An 11,979-nucleotide genomic window follows, 5' to 3' on the forward strand; every position below is an offset into this window, starting at 1 on the left:
ACGTCACGGCGAGGAACCCTGGGATACCATTCCGCCATGCCGGTGCAGTGGTGCAGTCAGCAGTATCGATCGTGCGTCCACTGCCAGCGCGTCGCAATGGTGATCTGTGCAATTGTTGGATGCTCGAACCGTACATGTTGAACCAAATCAACAAACAAAAACTTTTTTCGCCTTCCGAAGGTAATCGAGCATCAGGGGGACCGCACGAAAGAGCTATGTGTGAAACGACGCAGTCTGTGGCTGGCGCGGATAAACCGCGCCGATCTCAACACCAAGAGGACTGGCATACGTGTTTGTGGCGCACACTTTGTAAAAGGTAAGCCATCGGCGTGTGCGCGATAATTATTTATCTGTGAGACCTGGAAGCACTACGGAGAATTTCGTTTTAAATGCAGAGCATTTCAGTAACTCACGATGTCACCCGCGTTGGCGTCCGTAGTCCGCGTCCGCATCGCTCCCCCTACACTATATAAAGAAATAATACTTGCCGGCGCCAGGTTTCGATCCTACGACTCTGCGGGCGGAACGCAAGGTGCACGGTAGTCTACCAACTGAGCCACAAAGCCGACACAGAACGGAAGGTTACGAACGTGCCTTATATCCTTGACTCATTCAACCGTCGGCCAGAGGTGCGCCCTCTCCCCCGCGTCCTCCTCGCCTTCTCTCCGCTCGCAACGCCCTCTCTCGCCGCGTTCGGTTCGGGCGCACAACAGGTGGGGACGTGCGCAACACCACCTCTCGCCGCGTTAGGTTCGCGCGCAAGAACAGGTGGGGAGCTCGCATCGCGCTCTCTCGCCGCGGTCGGTTCGCGCTTAAACCACATATGTCGTTCGCGCGCGCTGCGGTCGCTAACATCTGTGGCGTGATCGTGACGTCAGCATCACGCGTTCGCGTGGTGGCGATTTCGGCGCAATAACACTCTCTCGCGAGGGGCATTGGATTGGATTCGATTGGATTGGCTTGGATTGGCTTGGATTGGATTAAAGTGGATTGTGTTGGATTGTGTTGCGTCATAGCCGCGCCACGTTGCGTCATAGCCGCTCCACGTTGCGTCATAACCGCGGCAGGGGGTTCACGGCACGTTTCACCATCGACTTCATCGACAATGTCTACGCTGGAAGACAACAATTACAACAACAACAACCAATACGTAATCCATACGACTTGCAGGCGCCCCCCCCCCCCCGCAGAAATGCTCTGCATTTGATCGTGCCCCTCGCGAGGGGGATGTTTTTTTCCTACACCTGCTCGATAAGAAGGGCGTCCGCACGATTCCCAGATTAAAACTTTTGAAGCGACACTCTTTCTTTGGCTGCATAAACCCGAAAACTGGGTTCTGTCATTCTATAACCTAGAAATATTAATGGTTAGCGTGTCCACTGCTGTCTTACCTACCTTGATTGAATGGATGGAACGGACTGGTGAGGGGGTTGCGTGGTTAAAGGGAGCAGGGGAGGAGGGAAGGTGGTCACGGGCAGTTTCGATTAACTGCGTCACTCTCGGAATACAGCAAATCGTTTCTTCCTAGAAAACAGTTAGGGGCACGAAAGTTTGCGCACATGTTTCGAAGGGCAAATCACGGCAATTCTGCAACTGTGATGAACTTTTGAGGCTCTTAAACACGGTGCTTCCTCGTAATATACCTTTAAAACGTGCGAAGTGCAAGATTTGCAGGTACAAATATGCGTCACTGCATCGCAAATGAAGACAAAAAAAAAGTCCTCGGTCATCTCACTAACATGGAACCTGGAGAGGGGCAAAGCATGCAGTGTATAACTGTATTCTTGGCGCTTTGGTGTTTTTGCCAACGGAAATGAAACCGTTGAGGGTAGAGGTATGCAGCTTTGCTGTAGAAGTCTGGTGTCTTTGAAGCACGAAGTGTTGTAGTGCAAGGCGTAAACGAGCGTCCCGGTATTTTTTTTGTACCCGTTACGAAGTGTTCAAGCGCGAGGAGTAAACGAGTGTACCGGTGTTTTTTTTAGTATGCGTCACGTTCTAGCGCGACGCGTAAACGAGTGTCGCGTTGTTTTAGTATTGTCCCTACACGAGACGAAGGTTACGACGACGACATTAGACGCCAACAGCCCTAGCCCCTAAAGGGCTTCGCCCGTAACAAGGCTGGCAGTAAGTAGTTAAACGAGGTCTATCTATAAACACCAGGGTGCTTCCGCTTTAAAGATTTAGCTGACCAGTTGAAATATTGTTTGGCTAAAAAGATCGCCAGAGCAAATATTATCGTAGGGTTCTCTAATGGGTCTTGCGCCCACAAGGGGTTCGCAAAGCGAATTCCAAATTGTTTACACCACTCCTTCCCCACTCTCTTCTGCTAATCCACTCGCCGGATCAGAAAGATGTCTGTTGCATGACATCTGCTGCACGCTTGTGGCTCCTCCGCATTGCGCCCGCTAAGCTCCGCGGCTCTCTAACAATAGAGAGTTTTAGCTAACCGTTTTTAAACATGCCCTTGCGTCCGTAGGCAGACCGTCACAGCTGTGGGAGGAGGCGGACCCCGACTGGGCCCCGACGCTGTTACTCGGCTACAGCGCGAAACAGGGAGATCCCGAACGCCACGCTCGCGCAAAAAGACGACGGAACCAGGCCCGTGCAGCTGACGCCGGACGCAGCTGCCGTTTCTTCGTCGTCGCCGGCGCCAGCGGAAGACGGAGTCGGGGTAGAGAACAGTGACGAAACAGGTGAGCGTTTTTTCGTCAACACGTTAATGTGGGCTTGTTGGTTCGAACTGTGAAACATGGTAGCGCGATAAAAGCGGGACAAAATTAGATAACACAGGACTAGCGCTAGTCCTGTGTTCTCTACTTTCGTCGTCGTGGTTTGAAACCGAGCGTGTCAAAAGTGGAGATAAAGTTTTTTTTTTTTTTTTTTATCCGGCGGAGTACCTCAGATGTTGAATCTCCGCATGCTGATTTGCCAGTCCCGTCGCCAATAACTCCTCTCCGCATCTCAAGTGAATTTTTCGCGCTGCTTGATCATCCATGCAACAACTTCATTTTGTTCCAGGGAAGGCAGTCCAGACAGACCTGACAATGAGTGACATTGAAGCCATGGAGATGGAGTGCTTATCCCTAAACGAGCGCCTCTACGCTGCGCGAAATGAAAACAAGCTGCTGGAGCTGACTGAAGATGCCCTGAAATATAGCGACACCAAAGTTGTGTACTACACCGGCATGGCGAATTTTCAGATCCTTTACGCACTGTTCAACGTTGTAGCGGGGTTTGTGTCGCATAACGCTAACAACAGCTTGCTGAAGTTTCAGGAGTTCGAAGTTAAAGCTACATTTGCACATCACTGACCTTGCTTTTAGGTTTAACGTGTCAGAGGCCTCAGTGTCGCGCATATTCGACAAATGGCTGCATGCTGCCTACTGCCGCCTTAAGTCTCAGATATTGTGGCCGCCTAGAAGTGTTTTGCAACGCACAATGCCTCAAGCCTTCTACGATTCTTTTGGGGAAACTGTTGCAGTCATCATTGACTGTTTTGAGATAAAGATAGAAAGGCCTTCATCATACTTGCCCCGAAGTGAGACATGGTCTCAGTACAAAGGCAGCAATACGGCAAAGTATTTTATTGGCATTGCACCTCAAGGCATTGTTAACTTCATCTCTGAAGGCTGGGGAGGGCGTGCTAGCGATAGACACATAACAGAGCACTGCGGTCTTTTGGTCAACTTACTTCCGGGTGACGTAGTTCTTGCAGACTCTGAAAGTGTGGGCTTCTACTGTGCGAGACTTCACGTGCCAGCATTCACCAAGGGCAAAAAGCAACTGTCGGCAGCAGACGTGCTAAGCACCAGGAAACTAGCCAATGTCAGGATTCATGTCGAGAGGGTGATCGGGCTGATCAGAAATAAGTATGTAATCCTGAAGGCCACGCTGCCCATCGACTATGTGGTTTGCTGACCTGCAGATAATTTGACTCCACTTGACAAAATTGTTACTGTTTGCTGTGCCCTTTTTAATCTGTGCCCTTCAATAGTAGCATCACTAAAACAGTCTGCTAATTGAGCAAGTGCTTTCCGTTGACGAATGACATTATATCGTCAGCTGTTCTGGGAAACATTCTTTTTAAGCGAAAACACCCGTGTGTACGAGATTTCGGCGCACGTTAAAGATCCCCAGGTGGTCAAAATTAATCCGGAGATCTCCAGTATGGTGTGCCTCATCGCCTGCGTAGCGTCGGCTCGTTAAACCTCATAATCAATGGAAACTTTTTTTACTCCAGTTATTTCACTTATAATTTGAATGCAATGGAACATGTTGTACCGACTATGATTTCAAACAGCAGCAAAGTTATGGTTCAAGTCAAAGAAAGGAAGATATATCCCACGTGATTGTGCGTTTGAAAATTAGTTGGAAACTAGTTAGTTTTCAGATGTAGAAACCTCGTCTGTATATTACTATTGCACTACTTTGTTGTGACACTACAACAGAAACTGGAATTTCTACAGTGCCACTGTGGTTACGCTCGAATTTTTTAGTTCTGTTTCTGCTGTTTGTTTTGTTCGAAATGTGTAGAGCAGCATTCTCGGCAGAATGCTCTTTTGCCAGCCAACGACTCTAAAGTGGCAAGGTGACCATTTACCTTTTTGTTTGGATCTTATGCGCTGCTGTGCTTCAGGCGTACCATATTATGTGTGTCGTGCATTACATTTACAACTCTTTGAATTTACAAATTTGTGCAACTGCCCTTGCCACTGCACGTGATGTGACTTCTTGAGATTCATTACTTCGGTGTTGTTTGTAGGTTGGCAGTAATACAATTATTGTACAATGCAGTTTCAACACATTTTTGTATTCTGATGCTACGTGTGTTCAATGTTGCCTGGCGGTCATGTGCAGAGTGTTCGTTTTGAAAGAAACATGGCACTGAGGGCTTAATAAAGAAGTCAGTGTATGAAGGGGTGTCGGCAACAGCTCGTCGCCCGTATTAGCCCACCGCATCCATTCAGTTACACTTGAGCGACAATTGTCGCTGTCGCTCCACGTGGTCCTTTATTTTAAGACTGCAAGCTCCTTCTACATTCCCGTCACAAGAAACATTAGCTTGCTCTTTTAGCAAATTTCATCAAGATAGTCTGTTGCTTCACACTGGCAGGCACAGCTGTAGTGAAATAAACTGTGGAAGCCTGACATTCGTCCTTGTCTTATTTGCACTCGGGACAAAACCATTTCTTCTCTTTTGGTGCCCGTTTCAGTCCGACACAGGAGAAATGAAACCACTTGTAGCTGCACGCCTCGTTGTCGCAAGCTACCATCTTGCCTGTGTCCGGTCCACGACAGAAGCAGTACTCTACTGTGTCTGCTGGCTGTTCTTCACGACTTCTGTTTTGCCTCGTGTAGTATCGGCTGAGCAACTCGGGCAGAATGACGTTCCGGAAAAACTGTCTTGCGGAAGAAAAAAATGTTTCTGCAAAACTGATCATTGTGTCTCACTCTCTCGATGTGCAGCACATTTGGTCCCCACACCACAAAGTCGCAAAAGTCAACATGGCACACTGTCATCTGAGTCTGAATTTGGTAGTGTACGCATGATTGTCCAAAAGCTGAAGTTTTCCGCCAGTGTAACTCAGACATGAAATGCTGGTGGGGATATCTTGAGCATCTCTTAGCAAAAATGGGCATTTAAATTCCACAACACCTCTCCCGCAGCAGCTGCACGAGGTGATGGCATCCGGTGTTGCGCCGATGAACGGGTAAGCAGCACTCAGGTGGAGTCCAGACCTGTGGCACTCAAAGTTCTGGTGCTTTGTAGCTTCTTTGGCTTTGTAAGCCTCGAAAGCATCCTGCTCATGTCCTAAGCCCCACATGACGGCAGGAACTCTGAGGGAATTTTTTTCAGGGTAGCAAATCGATTTTACCAGTGATAAGCTAGGACTCTGCACACTCGTGTGGCACACACTTTTCATCACTGACGCAGTCACTCTGCCAGCACGGTAAAGGAACCAGTCTGGCGAGTTACTTTGTTGCCTTGTTGCAGCCTCAACTGTCTTCACTGTGTCGTCCCTGATGGAAAAAGGGGCAAGAAAGTCGTCAGCCTTCTTCAAAAGCGTGTCGAGGTTGTCTTCCAAGTTCTCTTCGAGATACAGCTTCCTCAAGAGGGCAGGCTGTGTTTTTACAGGCTCCTGAAAGCTTTCGCAATACTCTGGAAGCACAGAAAATACTGCAGGTGTGACACCTGTGCTCTGAAATGCTCTGTACAGGTCGCCAAGCTCCTCTTGGGTTGCTTGTGGGATGTCCATTCGTTTTTTTTATTCGTTCACTGCTGAACTGCTGCTGTTAATGATGTCGTCCAGTTTTCGCTTCTTCCGTCTCGACGAAGTGAAGTCGATGTCCTTTAGCCTCTTGAACTCCACCTTCTCCACGTACGCAGGAAGCCAGATGTTCGTTTTTGAGGTGCAGCTTGTAGCGTTTTTCATCTTCACACCTGTTTCAACTGCATACAGGCAAGCTCCAACATGAGAACAGGCCTCACCTGCTCCTGCCATACAGGTGCAATGAGCAGTGAGCACGACCCCGTTTTTCTGGCACAAAATCCACACATGCAGAGGCTGGTCCCGCAACCTTTGCGAATGGTTCACCTGCGAGAGAAAAAAATGCAATGCACAAGTTTTTCTTGCCCACATCTCTGCGCGAGCGCTCGCCAGTGTTGATCGTCTCTCAAAACGTAACCGGCAACAGCGAAGAGTTGTTCTAGCGCGACCGTTTCTATTTCGAGCATTCCGTGCAAGATTTCCGAACCGACGAAATATTAAAAAAGATCCCGGCTGCTTACCTCTCCGAGCAGAAGCACTGTGTCGTCTTGTAGCTGTTTAGCCGACAGGGACTTCACCCACCCGCTCGTGAAGTAATTATGTGCTTCGGTAGACTTGAATGCCTTCATCTCTTCTAGTGTGAGGAAGTTGGCAGAAAACACGAGGTAGTTGAGGATGTCGTCGTAACTTATCTCCGGAAACAAGTCTACATCGCCGGCCGTGTCCATGCCCGGTCGCAGCATGAATGGGTCCTCGTTGTCGCACAGCCGCACCTTTTCCGCATACCGCACGCGTGCAGACCCCGTAAGGTCCGAGCGGTACGTCGCGTTTAAAGGTTTTAAATGCAGAGCATTTCAGTAACTCACGATGTCACCCGCGTTGTCCCGTCGTAGTCCGCACCGTCGTTGTCCGCACCCCTCCCCCTACACTATATAAAAGACAATACTATCCGGCGCCAGGTTTCGATCCCTCGACCCTGCGGGCGGAACGCAATGTGCATCGTGCTCTACCCACTGCGCCACAAAGCCGACACAGAATTGGAGGCTACGGACCCGCCTTATATCCTTAACTCATTCAAATTCGCTCTCTCGTCAGCAGTTGCCACAAGTGCAACAACATTAACGTAACGCAAACTACTTAACGTCGTGCGCCCCCGGAAATGCTCTGCAGTTGATCGTGCCCCTTGCGAGGGGGATGTTGACGCCAACGTTAGTAACGTTGGTTGACGCTACCTCTTGCAGAGACCGAGTGCAACCGCCGAGAACAAGATCCCACGAGCGGCGCGCGCGCCGTAGACTGGTGGCGCCATCTGTCAGATGCCACGCGAACTATAGCGAAAAACGAACGCGCGAAATACAAACCAGGCTGTTTCTTTTTTTTTTTTTTTTGCTCGCTACCAGCGGCATGCCGCAGGAAAAGCGCGAAAAGCGACTAGCTCAGCCGCAAACGCGTGCGCTTCCCGAACTGCTCACGCTCGCGCGCTCCGGCGAGTTGACGCTTTCGTGTGGTACTGATTCGTACCTGTTCTTACTTCAAGCGCACCGAGCTTCTATTTCGCACTTGCATTTCGACTCACACGTGGTATCGGTTTTGCTTTTCCATTCGTGTTCCTAAGCGCTCCACACGTTCTTTGAACATGCGTGGGTGAGCGCACACATGTGGTAATTATTTACAGTATGGAAAGCGTACAATAAACAGATGACACAATGACATCATCTCCCCACTGTTGAGTCGGTGCACATGATCCTTATAGGAAAACAACACCAGCTAGCCGCTGCACATGATCTTGGTTTGGGAAATTGTAAAAGGAGCCTAGCAAGAACCACACTTGTTTAAATGTTCTTGGTTCTTTGTTTTAACTGTTTGCAACGTCTATGTAAATAATTAAATGTAAATAAGGTGTAATTATTTTATGTTTATCCGTGTAGAATGTGCGAAACAGTATGCAGTTTTAAAATGATCGCGCAGTAAATTGATGCTGTGTGGCTGGGTGCTTTTCTGAGAATTGCGGTCGTGAATCCTGTATTTGCACGCTTTCCGTTGACTTGACAGAAGTTTTAAGACATCTGTCATGTGCGCTTCGTGGGTACAATTTATAAAAAAAAACAACGTAAATGTTCGCGCATGCACGACGCTGTTTGCTCGGTATGCAGAACTTGATAGAAAAATCCACGACCGGCCGGTCATGAAAAAATCAGCAAAAAAAAGAAGAAAAGCAGAAACATTGACCTTGACAGAACACGATAGAAAAACCATCAAACAACGAATAAAAAAGTATTCGCACGGTAGCCTAGATTGAGCACGGCGTGCGCGGTCTGCTGGGTTGGCCAAATGTGATCAAAAAAGGCGCAAACAGTAAATACACAACGTAGGTACCTTTCCCATTAAAAACCTTGTTACAGTCGCGTGCGATTTGAAGGTAATCGCGCGAGCATCGACCGACCTCGACGATAACGCCCCCGCGCGGCTTGTTTTACTGCGCCTGGTTCCTGGTTTACGCATTCTCCTCTCCCTCGGTCGCTGTTTATTCAAGCTGCCATCACTCCCGCGGCAAAACCAGTAACCCCTTCCTCTTGTTTTTTCTTGTGCACGCGATGAAGACATCCCACTTTTGTCTACAGCAGTTCTCAAAAAGGTGCGCACAAACGCACTGTCGGGAAATACTGGGCATTTGTATGAATGGGTACTATCCCTGCTCACGATAACCAAGAAGAAAGCGAACACGTGACTACAACCACACAAAATCAACACAAAGCGGAAAGTGTGTTTACTAGCCGCGGGAGTGATGACTGCTTGAAGTAACAGCGACCGAGGGAGAGGAGAAGACATAAACTAGGTCCCAGGCGCGCCGAAAAATGCCGCGCGGGGGCGTTATCATCTTTACCGGTTGAAGCTCCCGCGATTACCTTCAAATCACGCGCGACTGTACATTAATAGCATTCTCTACTATTTTGACACAAAAAAAGAACTGTAGCTCCTCGGAGACTGCCCGACGCACGCGTGCCCGCCGCTTCCCGAGGCGAAAAAGCGCTCGATGATGATGATGATGATTAAAGGTCACCCCTTTGAATTGGGGTGACGGCGTGCGCCATCTAGCCTATCTTAGTAGTTTGAAGTTAAATTTAGTCCCTCAACTCGGATTTCTTTTTAATTCTGCCCTGCCGCTACCCCTGGCTGGGCTGTTATTTTATCGACTTCCCTGCTTTTTTTTCCACCAATACTCTAGCCGCTGCTTAGTAATACCTACTGCTGACCAGTTAATGTTTCCATCTATTGCGAAGCCCAGTGCCTCAGGAAGTAGGACTTTCCCCCCAATTCTATCCGGCTGAATCTTTTGGCATCCTATTACTATGTGGTCGATTGTTTCTTTATCCCTGCCACATACAACACATGTCTCATCATGGGACGAATATTTGCTCATGTAAGTTCGAGTTCTCAAGCAGCCAGCCCGCGCCTCAAAGAGCAACGCACTACCTTTATTGTTGTCATAAAAGTTCTCTTTCCGGATCTCTTTTTTGCTTGCTTTGTAGATTCCCAGCGACGCCTTCTTTTCCATCCTCTCTTTCCACATGAGCGTCTCTGTTTCCTTCACTTGCTTTTTAACTGCCCCCCCTTGTTTATTTGCCGCGGTCAAGGTATATTTAGTCGCCAGCTTTCGCGTCCTCTTCCGCCATTGGGTGTCCACACTTTTAAGGTACAGGTACCTGTGCACTCTGGCTGCCCAGTTCTTCTCATCTAAATGTCTCAGCCGCTCCTCAAAACGTATCTTACTTTGCGCTTCCCTCGCCTCAAATGAAGCCCAACCCATATCGCCTTGTACCGCCTCATTTGTAGTCTTACTGTGAGCTCCCAGTGCCAATCTGGCGACTGCCTTTTGGTTATAACCTCCAGTCCCGACAGGATATCGGACTCATAATACTGCATTAAAGAACGTGAGCGCCGGCACCATTACCCCTTTCCAGATGCCTCGCACTACCTCGTACTTTTGTAACCCCAAAGTGCTCTATGTTTCATTACTGCTGCATTTCGCCTCCCTTTCAGTCTGAGGTGTTCTTCATGGGCATTCAGGTAGCCTTTTCCTTCATTAAGCCAGATCCCCAAGTATTTGTACTTATTTACTAATGGTATGGCTTCCTGTTGAATTCTTATTGGTGCTGTATGAGCTTCCTCGTTGAACACCATGACTGCAGATTTCTGTGGGTTAAAATGTAGTCCTAGGTACGTTGCCTCATCACCACAAATGTCGGCCAGTTTTTGAAGGTCTTCCGCATTATCTGCCAGCAACACTATATCGTCCGCGTACATCAATCCCGGAATCCGTTGCTCCACCAAGTTGGCACCAACTCTCCATTGCTTCGGTACGACAAGTCAATGCCTAATCCACTCTCCTCCAATCGTCTTTCCATTCCTCTAATGTACAGTGTGAACAGCAATGGCGAAAGGGGGCACCCCTGCTTTAAACCTCTTCGAATGTATACGGGCTCTGTGCCTGTACGCCCTTCCCATGTAATATGCGCCCTGTTATCCTCATATATTGCCCTTAGCAGCCCCACAAAATCTGACCCAATCCCCTCTTCTTCCAGTATATGCCACAGCAATCCCCTATCCACGTTGTCATAAGCTCCCTTTATGTCCAGAAACAGTAGCCATGTGGGTCTGCCCTGCGCTGCCGAAATTTCGATGGTCTGGGTTATTACGAAAATATTATCTTCTAGGCGTCGACCCGGCCTAAATCCAAATGTAAACGATCGCGCGCGCCCCCTCGCGGATCCCTATCGGCGGCTTCCATGGAGGAAAGAAAAGGCGGCTTCAAAGCGCCTCATAGGCGCTGCATGCCGGTAATACATGGAGGAAAGAAAAGGAAAGAAAAAGTATTCTTTCCTCCATGCGGTAATAACACAGCCACTGTACTTGCGGCGCATGGCGCCGGAACCATGCACTAGAGCGCCGACAGCGGCTGCTACCTCCATGTGCTACGACCATAGTAGAGTGAACTAGAAGTATAGAGTGGTTCAAACCAACGTTACTAGATTATTTTCAGATGTAAAACTGGGCGGCGCTGCCCGGAACCACCACCGATCCTTCTCTCTGTGGCGCTGCAGTCGCAACCGGCTCGGTAGACGGGGCGCTCGCAGGCGGCTTCGCTTATGCTTCTCCCTTCGCGTTCCTAGTTCAGCGCTCGGCGCATACTTTTCTCGTGCGTGCGCGGGCGCGTGGGTGGGCGCACACATCTGGTAATTATTTACATTCTCGGAAGCAAATAGCTACAATAAACAGCAGACACAATGACATTTTTTTCGCCCCTGGTGTGGTTCTTCCGGGTCTTTTTTTGCCGAAGAGCAGTACTCGCAGTAGCCGGCGCATTCAGTGCCCCGGTCTCCGGCGTTTCTTGTTCGCGCGGTCGTTGTCCGTAGTGTTGAATGCGCGATGCCGTTCGAGTGGCACGTTTAGTGATTTGCCAGCGGCTGTATTCCAATGATGTGGGCCTCTGCATGTGAGGCTGAGGCAGACAATACCGACCTGCTTCGTTCCCGGGTCTACCAGCAGCAACAATTAAGAGCAACACGGACAGGCACTACTTCTCGGCTCCCAAAGATGCGAAGCTTTACTCGCTATTGCATAAGGCCATCCCGCGTGCGGATAAGGAGTTCAAAGTGTGCGACTGGCATTTTCACGTACAGGACATCGACAAATGGTACGTACACAAAAT

At 49.1% G+C, this 11,979-nt stretch overlaps 1 protein-coding gene and 1 long non-coding RNA gene across 2 annotated transcripts; one reads left to right on the forward strand and one right to left on the reverse strand.

Moving 5' to 3' along the window:
* Window positions 1-205: 205 nt before the first annotated feature.
* LOC144168400 (uncharacterized) lies at window positions 206-5,347 on the forward strand. Its single transcript, XR_013322179.1, has 3 exons — window positions 206-316; window positions 2,477-2,693; window positions 3,019-5,347. It is a non-coding gene; the product is annotated as an uncharacterized LOC144168400 (long non-coding RNA).
* Window positions 5,348-5,569: 222 nt separating this feature from the next.
* LOC144157711 (uncharacterized) lies at window positions 5,570-7,096 on the reverse strand (the record flags this gene model as incomplete). Its single annotated transcript, XM_077688493.1, has 2 exons — window positions 5,570-6,596; window positions 6,791-7,096. Coding segments are annotated over 2 exons (636 nt in total), but the record flags the coding sequence as incomplete, so codon positions are not given.
* Between the last annotated feature and the right edge of the window lie 4,883 nt (window positions 7,097-11,979).

The sequence above is a fragment of the Haemaphysalis longicornis genome, unplaced genomic scaffold (assembly GCF_048455015.1).
Source record: "Haemaphysalis longicornis isolate Haplotype H1 unplaced genomic scaffold, Haemaphysalis longicornis Haplotype H1 scaffold_1, whole genome shotgun sequence".
NCBI lineage: Eukaryota > Metazoa > Arthropoda > Arachnida > Ixodida > Ixodidae > Haemaphysalis > Haemaphysalis longicornis.